General features: G+C 40.0%; 1 protein-coding gene across 14 annotated transcripts in view; it reads left to right on the top strand.

Annotated features, from left to right (window-relative positions):
• The window catches only part of EML6 (EMAP like 6), a 351593-nt gene that overhangs the window by 292070 nt on the left and 38010 nt on the right, over nt 1-21513 (top strand). For all 14 annotated transcript variants that reach the window (XM_082426244.1, XM_082426236.1, XM_082426246.1 and 11 more), the window contains 2 exons: nt 8873-9074; nt 9173-9299. In XM_082426244.1, the coding sequence (XP_082282370.1) occupies nt 8873-9074; nt 9173-9299 (329 nt within the window). The remainder of the gene's footprint in view (nt 1-8872; nt 9075-9172; nt 9300-21513) is intronic.

The following is a 21513-nucleotide window of genomic DNA, read 5'->3' as shown; positions in this document are numbered from 1 at the left end:
TTCATCCCCCTGACTCATTTATTTTGTAACTGGAAGTTTGTGACTCTTAATCTCCCTTACCCATTTCAATTCCATTTTAAACTGTCTCATCTAAAACCAAATTCAGGTCCATCCAGGTTGCTGCAAATGGCATTATTTCATTCTTCTTAATGGCTGAATAATATTCCATTGTATACATGTACCACATCTTCTTTACCCATTCATCTGTCAGTGGACATTTAGGTTGCTTCCATGTCCTGGCTATTGTAAATAGCACTGCAATGAACATTGGGGTGCGTGTATCCTTTCAAACCATGTTTTTCTCTGGATATATGCCCAGGGAACCTCCATACTGTTCTCCATAGTAGCTGTACACCTGAAAGTAGCACAACATTGTTAATCAACTATACTCCAATATAAAATAAAAATTTAAAAAAGTAAAACCAAATTTGGTGATTCAGATGCAATCTGACCAGCTCAGGGTACAGTAGGACTCATCTTCTTGTTTTGATTTTATTTTTGTATTAAAACAAACTTAAGATGGCATCAACTCTTTTGGCTGCCACACCACACAACTGAATCATAGACGTTATTCCCCCAAATGTTAAGGTTATCCCCTATCTTGGACTTATACAATTGATTTTCTAAAATCTGAGTACAGAACTTTGTATTTGTACCAAATAAGATGTATCTTATTTATTTTCCCTCGTTCCAACCTGTCAACATCTTTGAAATACCTTTTCAAAGTATTTACTTTCCCTTCCAGCATCCTCTGATTTCACAAGTGTGAGTTCCAAATCATGGAAAGAAAAAAGAGAGAACAACTAAACACCACCACCACCAAGAGCCCCCTTTCATTTTGGCATTCTATTCATTAATGCACACGTATCAGTAACAGACATTTAAATCTGTCTGACCATGCCCTCATGGAGATCACATTTCTGTCTCTAATCCAACAAGACATCATTAAAGCTTAGCAGATGTCTTGCTGAAAGCCAAATTGTGTCGCTGGTATCCCTAATCTCTCCTAATAAACCAACCAATAAAAAATAAGCAGTTAGTTCACAGTGAACTCCTGTTGCTACCTAGTCATCATTACTTCCTTTTCCAAGTGCTTATCAACCTTCTGTGTAATAATTCACCCTAGAATTTTCCAGGGATTGCATCAACTCATGAATCAGTATTTGCCAGAGTCTACTTGTTTTCCCTTTTGGATACAGGAACCTTTTTTTTTGGATGCCACCTCTCCTGGTTTCTAAACTCTCAGCTATTACTGACCTTATTTCTATGGTCACATTTAAACGTGTCTGTACTCAAGGGCAGGAGCTCTCTTTGGTTCTTTCTGGTTTGAAGAGCGTTCCCTTTAATAGAGGAGATCATTAAATCTGCTTTCTGTTCATATTAAACCATCTGATGTAAGAAGTGTTCCTAACTTTTCTCTCTTTTTCTTCTAGCCCTAAATACATCCTTTTTTTTTTTTTGTATTTCCAATAGTTCACTTTATATTTAAAAAAATTTTTTTTCACATCTTTATTGGAGTATAATTGCTTTACAATGTTGTGTTAGTTTCTGCTGTATAACAAAGTGAATCAGCTATACGTATACATATATCTCCATATCCCCTCCCTCTTGCATCTCCCCCCCACCCTCCCTATCCCACCCCTCTAGGTGGTCACAAAGCACGGAGCTGATCTCCCTGTGCTATGCAGCTGCTTCCCACTAGCTAGCTATTTTACATTTGGTAGTGTATATATGTCAGTGCTACTCTCTCACTTTGTCCCAGCTTACCTTTCCCGCTCCCCGTGTCCTCAAGTCCATTCTCTATGTCTGCGTCTTTATTCCTGTCCTGCCCCTAAATTCATCAGAACCATTTTTTTTCTTTTTTTTTTAGATTCCATATATATGTGTTAGCGTACGGTATTTGTTTTTCTCTTTCTGGCCTACTTCACTCTGTATGATAGACTCTAGGTCCATCCACCTCACTACAAATAACTCAATTTTGTTTCTTTTTATGGCTGAGTAATATTTCATTGTATATATGTGCCACATCTTCTTTATCCATTCATCTGTCGATGGACACTTAGGTTGCTTCCATGTCCTGGCTATTGTAAATAGTGCTGCAATGAACATTGTGGTACATGTCTCTTTTTGAATTATGGTTTTCTCAGGATATATGCCCAGCAGTGGGATTGCTGGATCATATGGTAGTTCTATTTTTAGTTTTTTAAGGAACCTCCATACTGTTCTCCATAGTGGCTGTATCAATTTACATTCCCACCAACAGTGCAAGAGGGTTCCCTTTCTCCACACCCTCTCCAGCATGTATTGTTCATAGATTTTTTGATGATGGCCATTCTGACCGGTGTGAAGTGATACCTCATTGTAGTTTTGATTTGCATTTCTCTAATGATTAGTGATGTTGAGTGTCCTTTCATGTGTTTGTTGGCAGTCTGTATATCTTCTTTGGAGAAATGTCTATTTAGATCTTCTGCCCATTTTTGGATTGGGTTGATTGTTTTTTTGATATTGAGCTGCATGAGCTGCTTATATATTTTGGAGATTAAACCTTGTTAGTTGCTTCATTTGCAAATATTTTCTCCCATTCTGAGGGTTGTCTTTTCATTTTGTTTATGGTCTCCTCTGCTGTGCAAAAGCTTTTAAGTTTCATTAGGTCCCATTTGTTTATTTTTGTTTTTATTTCCATTTCTCTAGGAGGTGGGTCAAAAAGGATCTTGCTGTGATTTATGTCATAGAATGTTCTGCCTATGTTTTCCTCTAAGAGTTGTATAGTATCTGGCCTTACGTTTAGGTCTTTAATCCATTTTGAGTTTATTTTTGTGTATGGTGTTAGGAAGTGTTCTAATTTCATTCTTTCGCATGTAGCTGTCCAGTTTTCCCAGCACCACTTTATTGAAGAGGCTGTCTTTTCTCCATTGTATATTCTTGCCTCCTTTATCATAGATAAGGTGACCATATGTGCGTGGGTTTACATCTTTAAAATCCTTTTCAGTTGTCTTAGTTTTTGACTTTTGCTTTCTTGAAATGGTACTAAAGTTGTCTGTAGAAGACTTTTGTGTTCATCCCTGGTTATTTGCTCCAACTACCTCTTCAGCCACTTTGGTTTCTTTAGATGCCTTCCTCTTCCCGTCTTCATTTGTTAGAATCTCATCAGATTATCATTTTGGGTAGCCTTTTCTAATATACACTTCTGATTATGTCCGGTGTTCCCTTCATTGTCCATCCCTAATCCCAAAGCCATCTGGTAGCCTTCTCCCAATGACTCATCACTTTACTGTCACCTATCAGCCCTTCCTATTTGATAAGAACTCAGTTCTGTGTAGCAATTTTCCTCACTACTTCTACGTTTTTTGAATTGAGACTGCTAGCAGGACAAGTCAAGAAGTTAATGATACCCTGGTTTTAGTGGACTAAGGTTTGGGCAGGTGTTTAGATACCTGAAATCTCCATGGTACTATTGCATCTTGCTCCTGAGCTAGATTTAGTGTTGGTCTTGGGAGTTCATCATCCACATCCCCAGCCTGAGCAGGAGGGCTGTCTGTCTATCGCAGTAATTTCAAGCTGTGTTCTTCCACCTCCCAGAGTTCCAGGAAGGCTCCTCAGGGACAACCCCAGAAAACAAGGTAGGGGCTCTGGGGCCCCACTCCCGCTCCAACCAGAGTCACTCTGTGTTTTTGTATTTTATACATTGAGCTTCTGTGTAAGATTTTTTCCAAGATTTTGTTATGAAAATTTTCAAGCATACAGGTAAGATGAAAGAATGATACAGTGAACTCCCAGAAACCCACCCCTTAGATTCTGTGATTCATAGTAAATTGTTGACATCAGGATACTTACCCCTAATTGTTTCAACTTGCATGTCATTACCTAGGGTTCAATATTTTTTTAGTATTTTTTAAGTAAAATTTATGTATAGTTGAGATGCACCAATTTTAAGGTTCCTTTTGATGAGCCTTGACAAACACATACACCTATATAATCCAAACACCTCTCAAGATATAGAATATTATCATCACCCCAGGAAGTTTCCTCATGCTAACTTCTGGGTCAATCCCCACCCCCACTCCACCCTCAGATGAAAAAAAACATTCCAAGGTTTTTTTTTACCATAGATTAGTTTTCCCTGTTTCAGAACTTCATATAAATGGAATGATCAATTAGGAACCATTGTTTCTGGCTTCTTTCACTCAGATAATGTTTCTGAGATTTCTTCATGTTGTGTGTAACAATAATCCTTTCCTTTTTTAGCTGAGTGGAATTCCATTGTGTGGATATAGCAAAGTTTGTTTATCCACACAGCTGTTGGTAGATACAGGCTTTTCCCATGTTTGGTTATAATGAAGCTGCTATGAACATTTTTGGACAAATCTCTGTGGACATATATTTTCTTTCTTTTAAATAAATATATAGGAGTGGAATTTCTGGGTTATTGGGAAAAATGTGTGTTTAGCTTTTTAAGAAACTGCCAGATCTTTTTCCAAAATGATTGTATCATTTTACGTTTCCACCAAAAATGCAAGAGATTTCCAGTTGATAATTCAGTGTTGTCAGACTTGTAAAATTTAGCTGTCCTGAGGAGTAGATAGTGTGATCTTATTGTGTTTGTAACTTACGTTTCCCTGATGACTAATCATGCTAAGCACTTTTTCGTTTGCTTATTGGTCATTTGTGAAGTGTTTGTACAAATCTTTTGTCCACTATTTTACATTGGGTTGTTTCTCTTTTTATTCTTGAGTTCTACTGTGTAAGATTTGATTGAAGAAAAAGTTTCATAATTTAAAAGCATTTGAAAATCACTAAACCATATAAACCACTTTGATAGTATCACTTCTCTCCTTCTTTTTTTCCATCTGATTTTCCTGGCACTCTTTCCCTCCCAAATTCATGGACCCAGGCCGATGAACATTTCTAGCATAGTCACTCCTCCAATGCTCTGTGTGTGTTGGCCACACTTCACCCTCTGTTATGGACTGAATGTTTGCGTCCCTGCCAAAGTTCATATGTTGAAGCCCTAACATCCAATGTGACTGGATATGTAGAGAGGGCATTTACAGAAATAATTAAGGTAAAATGAGGTCGTAAGTGTGGGGCCCTGATCCAATAGGATTAGTGTCCTTATAAGAAGAGACACCAGTGAGCTCACTCCCTCTCCCCATGCACACTCACACTGAGGAAAGGCTAGATAGGAACTCTCTATGTGCTCAATATAAGGGGTCCACAAGCCAGCGGGAGAGCCCACACCAGAAGCCAAATTGGCTGGCACCTTGATCTTAAACTTCCCAGCCTGCAGAACCATGAGAAATAAATATCTGTTGTTTAAGCCACCCAACATGTGGATTTTTTTATGGCAGCCCTACCAGACTAAGACAGCATCCCATTGCAGTGTTCTAGCACTGAATACCATGTCTTCAAGTCTTGGTGATGCCTATGAGACTGTATTATCATCACGTAGCTCTTTGTCCAAAATTCAAGTTCCATTTGTTAGAGTCTAATGTCATGTCTTCTTCTTAACCCTTTTCCTTGTTCTCCTTTCCTATGAGTTACTAGATCTCTCTTCTAGGCATTTTTCAATCCATGACAAACATAAGTCCTTATATATGCAGTTTTACAGTTTAAAATCTCAATGTGGGTATTAGTCCCCTGATATCACATTGTTTCCAGCCTCCATAAGATAGACTCTCCTTTGTCAGAGCCCACCCATTTGTCCAGTACCTTAAACCACATCCCAGAAAACCTGATGCTGTCCTTTAACTCCATGTGTATAGCTAGCCGATTGCTTTCCATAGCCTCCCTTCCTTTCCAATGCTGTTCCCCTTCACTCTATCAGAGAGGCTAAGATACCACCATGTCGTTTACATTTTTTATTTTATTTATTTTTTTAAACATCTTTATTGGAGTATAATTACTTTACAGTGGTGTGTTAGTTTCTGCTTTATAACAAAGTGAATCAGCTATACATATACATATATCCCCATATCTCCTCCCTCTTGCATCTCCCACCCTCCCTATCCCACCCCTCTAGGTGGTCACCAAGCACCGAGCTGATCTCCCTGTGCTATGCGGCTGCTTCCCACCAGCTATTTATTTTACATTTGGTAGTGTATATATGTCCATGCCACTCTCTCACTTAGTCCCAGCCCACCCTTCCCACTCCCCATGTCCTCAAGTCCGTTCTCTACATCTGTGTCTTTATTCCTATCCTGCCCCTAGGTTCTTCAGAACCATTTTTTCTTTTTTTTTTTAGATTCCATATATATGTGTTAGCATACGGTATTTATTTCTCTCTTTCTGACTTACTTCACTCTGTATGACAGACTCTAGGTCCATCCACCTCACTACATATAATTCAGTTTCGTTTCTTTTTATGGCTGAGTAATATTCCATTCTATATATGTGCCACATCTTCTTTATCCATTCATCTGTCGATGGACACTTAGGTTGCTTCCATGTCCTGGCTATTGTAAATAGAGATGCAATGAACATTGTGGTACATGACTCTTTTTGAATTATGGTTTTCTCTGGGTATATGCCCAGTAGTGGGGTTGCTGGGTCGTATGGTAGTTCTATTTTTAGTTTTTTCAGGAACCTCCATACTGTTCTCCATAGTGGCAGTATCAATTTACATTCCCAAACATTTTTAAAATCCACCCTCAAGTTGTTAAGTTTCCTTCTCAGAATGTCAAAGGCTCTAGAGAATGGTTCTTCAAAGAAGAACCTTGTACGTAAACTTTTACAGAGAAACTATATGTAAAATGTTGTGAATGTGGGACAAGGGTACATAGCTTTTATCAGATTCTCAGGAATTTCTCACCTAAAAGCAGTTAACAACCAGCACTCTGGAGACATATTCTAGATTCTCTATTCTTTCATGACCCAATGGAAGAGGAAGGTTGTGGTAGTGAGTCCTGATGGGTGTTACAAAAATGCATAGTTTGGCATGATGACCCAGAAAGACAGCTCATCTGACCTGCTGTGCCAGGTCTCCAGGAGACTCCGTCCCTAGGCCCTCAGGGAACCACCAAACACCCTGCTCCTGGGGGAGCAGCTAGCTTCCTGGAACCTTCTAGTAACTGTGAATTCCCATTATTGTGCTGTGGAGCAGTGATCTTGTTTCCTATTCTGAGAATCTTGAATCATCTCTGCTAAAAGAATCTCAGCTTTGTTAAACAGCTTCAGTGACTTAGAACTTTTTCCTCTTTCTCTTTCTCCTGTTTGGCACTTTCTTTTGCCCTGCTACCTAATTCTGATCACTTTAGAATATTTTTTCCTTCGTATCTTTCTTTTTGGTTTCTTCTATCCTATCTCGATGTAGGAGTATAGAGAGGCATTTCTCAAGCTCTTTCACTTTCTCCTCTTCTCAAGAGACCAGCTTACATTTGTAGTTGATAAAATGGGTCGGTTCCCACTTCCAGGAGGAAGACCAGCAGGACACATGGCTGTAGCCACTCTGACTGTCCTCTTTGTTTCCATGCCTTCTGGATCTCACGTGGTCACACAGTTGTTTCCCTTGGAAATCCTTACTTTGCTCTGCCTATTCTCTAGCAAATAGTGGCTCTGGAGGGCTTCCTAGAAATGCTGCCTGCCTGCTTGCTTCCCTAATCTTTCTAGACTTAGTACTCTGCCGAGGGGTGGGCACTTCCACTCTGCTGTCAGCTAGGGGTCAGCCAAATACACAGAGATCTTGACCAAGAGTTTTCAAAGTCACGCACTCTCCTGCCATGCCTCTGGGCTGGTTTCAGGTTTCCCAGCATGCCCGTCCAAAACCGTCTGGAAGCCTCTTGTCAATGATTGAATAAAGTTTTCATCTGAGACACCAGTGGCCCTCGCGTGGCCTCAGAAAGTGCATGCAGCTTCCCACGTTGCCTAAGGTATTCCCTGGGAGTCACTGAGAGGATGGAAAAACTCTGCCTCTCTCAGTGGCTCCTGCTGGAGCTGTTTTTGCCAGGCTGTGGCTCGTGTGTCAAAAATGGAAGCTGGTCTCTGGTGCCAGCATGGGCTTCTCACCACTTGTCAGGACTGCACCGGGGTGAGCAGCTGCTCTCACCTCACCCTTCCCCACTGGGGTGCTGTGGCCTGGGTGCCAGTCTGAAGAGCTTTCAGTAGTGACTGATAAATTGGGTTCCGTTTATTTGGTTACGTTTGTTTAAAAAGGAGCTTACTTTGTTTTTTCGTGTTTGTTTTTTGTTTTTTAAGGTGCCACGTCAAATTGTTTATTAATTGGATTTTTCAGTTCATGTCCTTTATTTTGAGGGGGGTTGATGTTGTTTGTTTTTTCCTTTTCCTTTGAGCTTACTTTGTTTTAACATCAATTACTTGAGCGTATCTAGTGTTAGGAATTGTTTCCAGTGTCTGTGGCAGAAACTGTTGAGTTCATTTTAAATCTTACTTGCTGCCCCAGGATCATAAGAAGGCCCTTGCTCTTCTGTCACAGCCTGGGCTGTGGTACCAAACCCACTGTGGGGGATGACTAGGGAGACACTTCTGATCTCAAATTTCAACCAGACTCGCCATCAGGAGTTTGCACTAGAGACCTATGGAGAATGCACATTTGATACTTGAGAGGAGCAGAAGCAAGCTTTTTATACTTTCTTAGACTCCTTCCAGAAATAGGTTCTGTAGCTTACATTTTATTCATTCCCTCACAGACTATCTGTTGAGGACCTACAAGGCAGGAAATGCTTTAGGGAAGAAAGAGAGCTAATCCCTGCCCTCGTGGAGCTTACACTCCAGAAAAATATAGGGAAATTACTACTCACATGAATCGTTTCCTTTGTATCCAGTGGAAACCACTCTAGAGAGTAATAGGGATGAAAGAGTCCAGAAACAGGAACAATGAGACTCCCAGTGGGGTCATCGCCACTTTCCGGCTTTGCAGGGCCAGCACGCGAGATTCAAGAAGTACGTGGGGCACAGTGCCCACGTCACCAACGTGAGATGGCTGCACAACGACTCTGTGCTGCTCACGGTGGGCGGTGCCGACACGGCCCTGATGATCTGGACGAGGGAGTTTGTGGGGACCCAGGAGAGCAAGCTGGTGGACAGTGAGGAGTCGGACACTGACGCAGAGGAGGACGGAGGTGAGCCCAGCGCCTTGTGCCGACCGCGCCTTCCTCCACACCCCCTCCTGCACCACCGCAAGCCAACTCTGCTCCCTTCCCGTGTCTTTCTGTTTGAGGCTATGACAGTGACGTTGCTAGAGAAAAGGCCATCGATTACACCACCAAGATCTATGCTGTGAGCATCAGGGAAATGGAAGGCACCAAACCACACCAGCAGATGAAAGAAGTTTCAGTGGAAGAAAGGTATGGTGTTGCCAGGTTTGCTTGCATTTATTACACTTGACAAGAAACTCGTTGAAACCAGAGTGCATTTTCTTTGCCCTCAAAGTTGCTACTTAAGCTAGCTTTATTTATGTATATGCAGAGTCTTAACCTACACACAGGCTTAAGCTGAGGGAAACTGCCCACAGCCTTTAATGTGAGGAAAGGGTGGGTTACACTTTGCAGAAGTTGTTTATGGAAAATGACTTGCTTAGACATGAGATTTGGTTAGGCCAGGCTTCCCTTTGCCTAGAGAGGATGTCAGGGCAGCCCAAACCTGTCCTGAATGTGACGGCTGATGGGGGAGCATGCTGACTCGGGAGGTGGGGGCAAGGCAGGCTTCTAAGGTCTAGGAGGAATATCTGTGGATTGTGAAAAATAATCTTCCATTCTGCCCAGAGTCTGAGCACTACACTGTATCACTTGGTGTGCCTTCTCTTACTGTGTCTTCACCTGCCCAGATTTGTTCAGGCGTGTTTGACCATTCCAGGCCTAACCAATTTGATTTTGTTGCTGTGGATCCTCTGTGTAGAAAGAGGGTTTCTGGTATTATTTTGGTGTGCTTTCTGATGTGCTACTGTAAGTATTGATAAAACACTTTAGCATTTCTAAAAAACAAACAAAAACTCATAATTACTACAATTACTTGATTTACCATATTCATACTAAGGAGGATAAATATTGAATAAAAACTCTAACATCTAAAGAGAATTTCATGGATCTCAAAGATGTTTAAGAATTCTCTGTGGGCTCTTTCCACTGACATGGGTTCAGTGTTCACATGTACCCTGGTCCCATGATGTATAATTAATGCGGTTCAAGTTGTTTTTTGCATTCAGCATGGCTTTCTGCCTAATAAGTATTTACTAAATCTAATCTATCACCTTTTACTATTAGGTGGAAATTTAAATACAAAGAAATAAAATGTCATTTCCCCTCCTGCTTCAGTTTAGTGCCAGATGTTAAAATAAGCCTGATAAATGGTGGGTGTGCTACAGGCAAGAAGATTGAATTGATGCAAAAAAAAACACCCCTAATTCTTCCTTAGCATCTTTGTTAAATGTTACTATGAGGGTTCAGAGTTCTCTTTTAATGGAAAAAAAAAGAAAAAGATTTTTCTGCAATAGTCTGTAAATTATAGTTTATTTGCTTGCGACATGGTTTTTTAGTGGCCACAAAGAGGAAATATTTTTAAAGGAACTAATTCTAAGAATAAAGAAAGAAAATTTTTAAAAAATCATATGCACATAAGTACATGAATAAGCTTCCCACTTAAATAATCCACTCTAAAATAAACATTTGGCCTAAATTACACATTCTTTTGAAAAAAAAAATACCCAACCTTTCCAATTTCACATAACATTATGAAATGAGTTGACTTGGCTATTATTCCAAGGTTGCTTCTGGCTGATTGCTGCAACTCAGTGATTCATCATGCTGAGATTTAGACTGGCCACTAAGATATAGAAATCTAATCACATTCCTAAATCAAACACTACAGCTAGTTTCTAACCTAAAGTAAGGTTCACCTGAACCTCTCTTGGTCTTGGTGTCTCTTTGGGCAGGTCTGTAAAAATCTCATACCTGCCCAATTTAGGAAGAGCTAAGAAAGGTGAAGATAGAGAGGACCCTAAGAATTTTCAGTCTTAAAATCCAGAATTTTGAAGCTCCCTCATTTTCTTCACCACACAAGATCGTCATAGATTAGCATACACAGGATTGACTTTTTTTTAATATGAAAGAAAAAAATGCTTCATAGTGTTATGAGATACAGGGGTAGGCATTTCACCACTTTACTGGCATTTAAAAAAATAATTCACACCAGGGTGTAGTGAGTAAAACATGCAGTGAAGAATACAGTTTTAAGATATAAATACAGGGTCCAAAGGAACAGTCAAGCCTTTTCTTTTTTTTTTTTTTTTTTTTTAACATCTTTATTGAAGTATAATTGCCTTACAATGGTGTGTTAGCTTCTGCTTTATAACAAAGTGAATCAGTTATACATATACAATATGTTCCCATTTCTCTTCCCTCTTGCATCTCCCTCCCTCCCACCCTCCCCATCCCATCCCTCTAGATGGTCACAAAGCACCGAGCTGATCTCCCTGTGCTATGCGGCTGCTTCCCACTAGTTATCTATTTTACATTTGGTAGTGTATATATGTCCATGACACTCTCTTACCCTGTCACATCTCACCCCACCCCCTCCCCATATCCTCAAGTCCATTCTGTAGTAGGTCTGTGTCTTTATTCCCGTCTTGCCACTAGGTTCTTCATGGCCTTTTTTTTTTTTTTTTTTTTTTTTCTTTTTTTTTTTTTTTTCCCCTTAGATTCCGTATATATGTGTTAGCATACTGTATTTGTTTTTCTCTTTCTGACTTACTTCACTCTGTATGACAGACTCTAACTCCATCCACCTCATTACAAATACCTCCATTTCATTTCTTTTTATGGCTGAGTAATATTCCATTGTATATATGTGCCACATCTTCTTTATCCATTCATCTGTCGATGGACATTTAGATTGCTTCCATGTCCTGGCTATTGTAAATAGAGCTGCAATGAACATTTTGGTACATGACTCTTTTTGACCTATGGTTTTCTCAGGGTATATGCCCAGTAGTGGGATTGCTGGGTCGTATGGTAGTTCTATTTGTAGTTTTTTAAGGAACCTCCATACTGTTCTCCATAGTGGCTGTATCAATTTACATTCCCACCAACAGTGCAAGAGTGTTCCCTTTCCTCCACACCCTCTCCAGCATTTATTGTTTCTAGATTTTTTGATGATGGCCATTCTGACCGGTGTGAGATGATATCTCATTGTAGTTTTGATTTGCATTTCTCTAATGATTAATGATGTTGAGCATTCTTTCATGTGTCTGTAGGCCATCTGTATATCTTCTTTGGAGAAATGTCTATTTAGGTCTTCGGCCCATTTTTGGATTGGGTTGTTCGTTTTTTTGTTATTGAGCTGCATGAGCTGCTTGTAAATCTTGGAGATTAATCCTTTGTCAGTTGCTTCATTTGCAAATATTTTCTCCCATTCTGATGGTTGTCTTTTGGTCTTGTTTATGGTTTCCTTTGCTGTGCAAAAGCTTTTAAGTTTCATTAGGTCCCATTTGTTTATTTGTGTTCTTATTTCCATTTCTCTGGGAGCTGGGTCAAAAAGAATCTTGCTGTGATGTATGTCATAGAGTGTTCTGCCTATGTTTTCCTCTAAGAGTTTGATAGTGTCTGCCCTTACACTTAGGTCTTTAATCCATTTTGAGTTTATTTTTGTGCATGGTGTCAGGGAGTGTTCTATTTTCATACTTTTACATGTAAGCCTTTTCTATACATAGCAATGTCTTCGTTAACTTTAAGAAGCCTTGACAGCATCAGTTCCCAGAGGGCGCTGTAACCATAGAGCAGGATGCCAGCTGCACAGCATGCTGGGAGCTAAGCAGGACCACGCCAGGAATGGGCGAGGGGAGAAGGGGCAGTACGTGGTGTCTGAATTAGCAGCCTCCAGGGGCATGAGTGAGTTCCTAATCAGAACTGAGAACAAGCAGTCTCCTCCAATCCTTGTCAGTAATTTTAGGGAAGCTTGAACCTCAGAGACAGGACTGTAGGCAGCTTCCAAGCTGCAAAAGAAAGGGGTGCCAGGCAAGGCAGGCATTCAGAGAATTTGTGAGAAAGCAGGATGAGAGAGGGAATGTGGGGCAGGGCCAAGCCCTTGGGGTAGGGGGGACTCCAAACAATAAGTCAGGCAGACAGCTTACCTGAGTCCTCCACCTGGAGTGCAAAATGGGCTTCACAGACTCCAGCATGAGAGGGAGGCAAATGCTCAGCATCTCAGACGTCAGGTGCGGGGGGCCAGGCAGCACCCACGTTCTCCCTGGGAATATTCAGGACTGTCAACCTTGACACTGCTCCCTTTGACTACTTCAAGCCCTACTGACCAGGGACTGTCCTTGAGCTTCCCTTCATTGTTGCCTTCTGTGTCTACATTCAGATACCTGGGTGCCTGTTCTATGTACCTGTGCCGAGGCATGCACCAATAAGACTAACGGGAGACAAATACTTGAGGACCACAAGAGATACGAGCTTGGAACACCCACTCAGTGCAGGGACTTATTTTGCCTCCTACCAATGTTTCAGGCAGTGCTACTTCTGGTTTAAATCCCTTTCCGCCTTAGAACCTGTGAGATGAGTGTGGCGTCTGTCAAATTGAGAACAGTGCCTTGAAGGCAGCTGCACATTATGTATCAGTCAGTTTTTAAGCAGCTGAATTCCTCCTTCCTAAAATTTATGATAGTCATAGATTGTTTCTAATTAGACTCATTTGATTTTTAAGTAGCTGGAAGGCTTTTGATTATGCTTTTTTGTATAATTCTAACACATAGTGAGTTCTTATTCTTCAGAAGCCATACGATCTTCAGTTTCAGTCTTTCAAGAGGTGGGAAAGCTGAGAGAAATGTGTAATTGCTCTCAGAAGAATACTAGGCTACGCCTACCAATATGTAGTCCCTTCCAGGTGCTTACCGAGCATCCTGGTGACCCACTTCAGCTTTGCTTTAGCACGCCGGACTGCCCTGCTTGCTTGACCCAGCCACACGTGTCCAGCTAGTCCCTAGCCTTGCGTGAGCTGTTGCGTCATCCTGGCGCTCAGCAGCCATCTGTGGCATGTGGCTGGGGAAGGTCAGGAAGTCTTTTCCAACGTCAGGAATCCATGCTTCCAGAACCTCATCTAGTGCTCAGAATGCACGCTCATCTTTGGTTTTCCTGTCCCAAGCCGGGAAGCTGGCCTCTGTTGAGTGCACATTAGTTTGTTCCCCATAACTACTAGAGATCGCTTTAATTATTGTAGACCTGAAATAGAAAACAGTACTCTCAAAAAGTCATAAGGTTATATGGATATTTTAAATGTAACTTTTTTTTTTTGCTTTGTTTGAATAGGAGCTTTTTTCCTGTCTTTGCACCGTGTTATGTATTATATTTCTAAAGACTACATTGGATACTCTTGTCTAAAACTTCAGAAATCTTTCTTTTCTGGTTTTGATTCTTGGCTCAGGCTCCCTAGAGTTGGCTTCAAAGAATATATAAATATAAGACCCCTAATATCTTAGATAGAATTTCATAAAAGTGGTAGACAGTGAAAGGAATAACCTAAGTCTTTCACACTTGGCCTAAACTCTCTGTGTCAGTTGTGACCCCAGCAAGAAGGAAAGATACTCTGAAAAGGAAGTAATTTGGGGAGAGCTTAAGGAAGGGACTGTTAGCAAAGGTGTGGGCAGGATTAAAAGAAACAATAGGGGGGCTTCCCTGGTGGCACAGTTGTTAAGAATCTGCCTGCCAATGCAGGGGACACGGGATCGAGCCCTGGTCCGGAAAGATCCCACATACCGCAGAGCAACTAAGCCCATGCGCCACAACTACTGAGCCTGCGCTCTAGAGCCCGTGAGCCACAACTACTGAGCCCACGTGCCACAGCTACTGAAGCCTGCGTGCCTAGAGCCTATGCTCTGCAACAAGAGAAGCCACTGCAATGAGAAGCCCTCGCACTGCAACGAAGAGTAGCCCCCGCTCACCACATCTAGAGAAAGCCCACATGCAGCAATGAAGACCCAACACAGCCAAAAAATAAAATAATAAAATAAATTTTAAAAAAAAGAAAAGAAAAGAAACAATAGGGATGGGGTAGCACCTTGGGGATAGTAAGTCATTACCACCCAGGGACAGAAGGGGCAAGGGCAGGAAGCTCTTGCCAGACATGGAGAAGGTAGCTGTGGGAGCAGGCCACCTTACAGGAGCTGAGACCTAAGGGGGAGGGTTGAAGGTAACTAGCGTGAGTCCCAGCAAGTAGGTACTGAAGGAATAGATGCCTCAATTGCATTCTCCTCTCACTCACTAATCTTCTACTGGTGCCTCTCTTTAGCTGAATCCAGTCAGAACCTGAAGGGCAAGACAGTCCATTGATACAGTCCACAACAGCCCAGCCATGGAGGGCACAGAACAGGAGAGAAGGGTGGAGGGTAGATTTTGGAGGGGTGCATGGAAAATATCGGCTCATTCTCCTTTAATTTTTTTCCTAATGGAAACTGGTGTTATTATCACAGGAGAGAACTTCAGGCCATTTTAATATTGAACAGTAATTACTATCCTTTATAAATGCCTTTGAATGTGTAAAGGTGTTTATTACCTAATATTATAACTGTATATATACAATCAAAGATGGCAGTAAATACAGCCAAATCAATATCAAGAATTATTCGAGACACTTAAAACTTTACCTAATTTAAGTGGGACAGTTTTGATGAGCCATAGTTTTTACACCACTGTCTAGGAGTGCCTCAAGAATCAGCTCATAAAAGGTGAGAATTACAGCTTTTTATAAAATCAATATTTTATAGTCACATTATACTTTTATATTCCACAGTATCATTTTTGCATTATTTTATTTTATTTATTTATTTATTTTAATAGATCTTTATTGGAGTATAATTGCTTCACAATACTGTTTTAGTTTCAGTTGCACAACAAAGCAAATCAGCAATATGCATACACATGTCCCCATATGCCCTCCCTCTTCAGCCTCCCTCCCATCCTCCCTATCCCACCCCTCTAGGTCATCGCGCAAAGCACCGAGCCAATCCCCTTGCGCTATGCTGCTGCTTCCCACCAGCCAACTATTTTACACTCGGTAGTGTATATATGTTGTTGCTACTCTCACTTTGCCCCAGCTTCCCCCTCCCACCCCAAGTCCTCAAGTCCATTCTCTATGTCTACCTCTTTATTCCTGCCCTGAAACTAGATTCATCAGTACCATTTTTTTTTCTTTTAGATTCCGGATATATGCGTTAGCGTGTGGTATTTGTTTTTCTCTTTCTGACTTACTTCACTCTGTATGACAGACTCTAGGTCCAGCCACCTCACTACAAATAACTCAATTTCATTTCTTTTTTATGGCTGAGTAATATTCCATTGTATATATGTGCCACATCTTCTTTATCCATTCATCTGTCAGCGGACATTTAGGTTGGTTCCATGTCCTGGCTATTGTAAATAGTGCTGCAATGAACATTGTGGTACATGTCTCTTTTTGAATTATGGTTTTCTCAGGGTATATGCCCAGTAGTGGGATTGCTGGGTCATATGGTAGTTCTATTTGTAGTTTTTTAAGGAATCCACATACTGTTTTCCATAGTGGTTGTATCAATTTACATTCCCACCAACAGTGCAGAAGGTTTCCCTTTTCTCCACACCCTTTCCAGCATTTATTGTTTCTAGCTTTTTTGATAATGGCCATTCTGAGTGGTGTGAGGTGATACCTCATTGTAGTTTTGATTTGCATTTCTCTAATAATTAGTGATGTTGAGCATCTTTTCATGTGCCTCTTGGCCATCTGTATGTCTTCCTTGGTGAAATGTCTATTTAGGTCTTCCACCCATTTTTTAACTGGGTTTTTTGCTTTTTGATGTTGAGCTGCATGAGCTGTTTGTGTATTTTGGAGATTAATCCTTTGTCTGTTGTTTCATTTGCAAATATTTTCTCCCATTCTGAGGGTTGTCTTTTCATCTTGTTTATGGTTTCCTTTGCTGTGCAAAAGCTTTTAAGTTTCATTAGGTCCCATTTGTTTATTTTTGTTTTTATTTCCGTTACTCTAGGAGGTTCCACAGTATCTTTAAAAATAGTGTTTAAACATCTTTGGCCCATCTCCAGAGATTTTTATTTTCATATTAAGACAAAAAAACAGAAGTTAGAAACTTAAAACTATGGAAATGTTTGGTACCAATATCCATTTTCTTGTGTGGATCAAAATACCATGCAACCCCAGTTTTGCCTCCTGTGGTAACTGGGTGATGACCACAGAAATGAATCACAAAAGCATTTTCTTAATTTCTAGATAGGATCTAATAATATCTCCAAATGTGGGATATGGTCTTTTATTAAAATCCAAATATGCGGCTTCCCTGGTGGCACAGTGGTTAGGAATCCACCTGCTAATGCAGGGGACACAGGTTCGAGCCCTGGTCCGGGAAGATCCCACATGCCACGGAGCAACTAAGCCTCTGTGCCACAACTACTGAGCCTGTGCTCTAGAGCCTGCGAGCCACAACTACTGAGCCTGCGTGTCACAACTACTGAAGCCTGCGTGCCTAGAGCCCGTGCTCCGCAATAAGAGAAGCCATTGCAATCAGAAGCCCGCGCACCGCAATGAAGAGTAGCCCCCACTCACCACAACTAGAGAAAGCCCATGCAGCAACGAAGACCCAGCACAGCCAAAAATAAAATAAATAAAAATTAAAAAATAATTTAAAAAAAACATTAATTAAAAAAAAATCCAAATATGCTGACCAGCCATTAGTCTTCCTAGTTGCACCTGGTGGGGCCATGTCCCCACCTCCTCCTCACCTAACTGCTTAGATTAACCATCTGCATGGGGAACAGTAATAATGGAGATTTTTATTTAATTTATTCAGTTGGAACCTGTATACGGACAAAACTCCAACTTTATGATAAAAGATACAAAATAAATACAAATTAAACTATTTTTATGGAAATTGGCATTAAAGTATTCACTAATTTTTATTTTTCTAAGTGGATGTAATAGTTAGCTGAGGGATTGTTTTCTCAATGCACCTGAGTCAGCAGTCTGTATTTTTTCAGGGTCCTTTATTAACAAGTGCTGAGGCTTGCAGCTTCTGGCTGTCTGTCCAGGGATGAATAAAAGAAAGTGGGACTTAACCCCTTCTGTTTCTACACCATCTTTATAACATCGTCTTGTGTGTTATAGCATTTTTCACCTTTTACGAAAAGAATGAGAGGTTCAAACCCTCCACCCCTGTTTTCTCACCTTAGAAGCTGCATAACTTACAGTCACAAATCACAAATCAAAATACCAAGCTAAAGCATATTTTTTTCTTCCCTCAGAAAGGCTTTGGGCTTCCTGCTAGCCTCTACTGTTTATCTCAGACTGGCAAGGCCATCTCTCCCTTAAAAAAAAATCTGAATTAGAAAAGTTAGCTTTTAACACTTAAATTGTATTGTCTTAGCACTGGTTTGATGTAGTTTACTTATAAATTATGGGTAACTCTAGTAATTGTGTGTGTGTGTGTATACCACAACTTCTTTGTCCATTTCATTCATTGATGGGCACTTAGGTTGTTTCTATGTCTTGGCTATTGTAAGTAATGCTACTGTGCATGTAGGGGTACAGATATATTTTCGAGTTAGTGTTTTTCATTTCCTTTGGATACAGTCCAGAAGTGTAATTGCTGGATCATATGGTAGTTCTATTTTTAATTTTTTGAGGCTCCTCCTTACTTTTTTCCATAGTGGTTGCACCAATTTACATTCCCACCAACAGTGCACAAGGAATCCCTTTTCTTCACATCCATGCCAGCATTTGTTATCTCTTGTCTTTTTGATGATGGCCATTCTAACAGGCATGAAGTGGTATCTCATTATGGTTTTAATTTGTATTTCCCTAATGACTAGTGATGTTGAGCATATTTTCATGTACCTGTTGGCCTTTCATGTATTTTCTTTGGAGAAATGTCTATTCAGGTCCTTTGCCCATTTTTTAATGGGGTTATGTGGTTTTTTGTTATTGAGTTGTATGAGTTTTTAAATATATTTTGGATATTAACCCTTTGTCAATATATGGTTTGCAAATATTTTTCCCATTCCATAGATTGTCTCTTCACTTTGTTGATGATTTCCTTTACTGTGCAGAAGCTTTTTAGTTTAGTGTAGTCTGCTTGTTTATTTTTTATTTTGTTTCTTGCCCTTTAGGTGTTGTATCCAAAAAATCATTACCAAGACTCATATCAAAGAGCTTTGTTCCTATATTTTCTTCTAAGAGTTTCATGGTTTCAGGTCTTACATTTAAATGTCTTTAATCCATTTGGAGTTAATTTTTGTGAGTGGTGTAAGCTATGGGTCTGGTTTCATTCTTTTACATGTGACTATCCAATTATCCCAGAACCATTTATTGAAGACACTGTCTTTTCTCCATTGAGTATTCTTGGCTCCCTTGTCAAATGTTAGTTTACTGTATATGCTTGGGTTTATATCTGGTCTCTTGATTCTGTTCCATTGGTCTATCTGTTTGCTTTTATGTTGATACCATACTGTTTTGCTGACTATAGCTTTATAGTATAGCTTGAAGTCAGGAAGTGTGATGCCTCCTGCTTTGTTCTTCTTTCTCAGGATTTCTTTGAGTATTCAGGGTCTTTTGTGGTTCTGGATAAATTTTAGGAGTGTTCTACTTCTGTAAAAAATGCCATTGGAATCTTTTTTTTTTAATATAAATTTTTATTTATTTATTTATTTATTTATTTATTTATTTATTTATTTATTGTTGGCTGTGTTGGGGCTTCATTGCTGCCTGCAGGCTTTCTCTAGTTGCAGCAAACAGGGGCTTCTCTTCGTTGCGGTGCATGGACTTCTCATTGCGGTGGCTTCTCTTGTTGTGGAGCACAGGCTCTAGGCATGCAGGCTTCAGTAGCTGTGGCACATGTGCTCAATAGTTGTGGCTCATGGACTCTAGAGTGCAGGCTCAGTAGTCGTGGCACAGGGGCTTAGTTACTCTGCAGCATGTGGGATCTTCCTGGACCAGGGCTCAAACCCATGTCCCCTGCATTTGCAGGCAGATTCTTAACCAGTGCGCCACATGGGAAGTCCCACCATTGGAACCTTGATAGGGATTGCATTTAATCTATAGATGGCTTTTGTAGTATTCACAATTTAACAACACTCTTCTAATGCATGAACATGAGATACCTTTCCATTTATTTGCCTCTTCCTCAATTTCTTTTATCAGTGTCTTGTAGTTTTCAGAGTAGAGATCTTTCACCTCCATAATTAAATTTATTCCTGAGTATTTTGTTTTTGATGCTCTTGTAAATGTGGTTGATCTCTTTATTCCTTTTTCTGAAAGTTTGTTGTTAGTATATAGAAACACTACTGATTTTTCTGTGTTAATTTGTATCATGTAACTTTACTGAAATCATTGATTAGATTTAACAGGTTTATGGTTGTCTTTAGGATTTTCTGTATGTAAAATCATGTCATCTGAATATAGAGACAATTTTATTTCTTCCTTTCCAATTCTGATACTTTTATTTCTTTTTCTTACCTGATTACTCTAGCTAGGACTTCCAGTACTATGTTGAATAGTGTGGCACCCTTGTCTTGTTCCTGATATTAGAGGAAAAGCTTTTAACCTTTCACCATTAAGTATGATATTAGCTATGGGCCTGTCTTATGTGGCCTTTATTTTGTTGAGATATGTTCCTTCTATTCCTAATTTGTTAATAGTTTTTATCATGAATGGATGTTGAATTTTGTAAAATGCTTTTTCCACGTCTATTGAGATTATCATATATTTCTTTTCTTTCATTCTGTTAATATGATGTATCACACTGATTGATTTGCATATGTTGAACCATCCTTGCATCCCTAGGATAAATCCCCCTTGATCATGGTGAATGATTCTTTTAATGTGCTGCTGAATTCGGTTTGCTAGTATGTGATTGAGAATTTTTACATCTGTATTCATCAGAGATATTGGCCTATACTTTTCGTTTCTAGTAGTGTTCTTTTCTGTTTTTGGTATCAGGATAATGCTGGTCTCATAAAATGAGTTTGGGAGTGTTCCCTCCTCTTCATTTTTTTGGAAAAGTTTGAGAAGGATTGGTGTTAATTCTTCTTTACATGTTTGGTAGAATTTACCAGCGAAGCCATCTAATTCTGGGCTTTTCTTCAGTGGGATAGTACACATATTTTAAAGTAGAAATCCTCACATTTAAAATTTTTAATTTGAAATCAGTCTCCATCTTGGCCATTTTTTAAAGTAAAAGTTAGTTAATGACAGTTTTATATCAACTTTATTATTACTACCATTACCTCCCCAATATTTGAAACCTTTCACATCTTTCCATTTCCCTTGTTTTTTTGTTCTCGCATCTCTGACTTTTACAAAAAGAGTTGGCTCAGTGAGAGTCAAAGCAAAATTTAGCTGCCCTTGGATTTTCTCTTACCCCTTAAAACCTTAGTAGATATCCAGTGTTTACCTGGAAAGTGGCTGACTGCATTCTGGCAAGGGCTTCAGGCAATCAGAAGTGGGATTGGTGGACTTCCTTGGTGGTCTGGTGGTTAAGACTCTGAGCTTCCACTGCACGGGTTGTGGTTTGATCCCTAAACCAGGGAT

This window comes from Balaenoptera physalus, assembly GCF_965194825.1.
Source record: "Balaenoptera physalus genome assembly, chromosome: 15".
NCBI lineage: Eukaryota > Metazoa > Chordata > Mammalia > Artiodactyla > Balaenopteridae > Balaenoptera > Balaenoptera physalus.
Note: the sequence above shows the minus strand (reverse complement) of the source record. Positions and strands in the feature narration are given on the sequence as shown.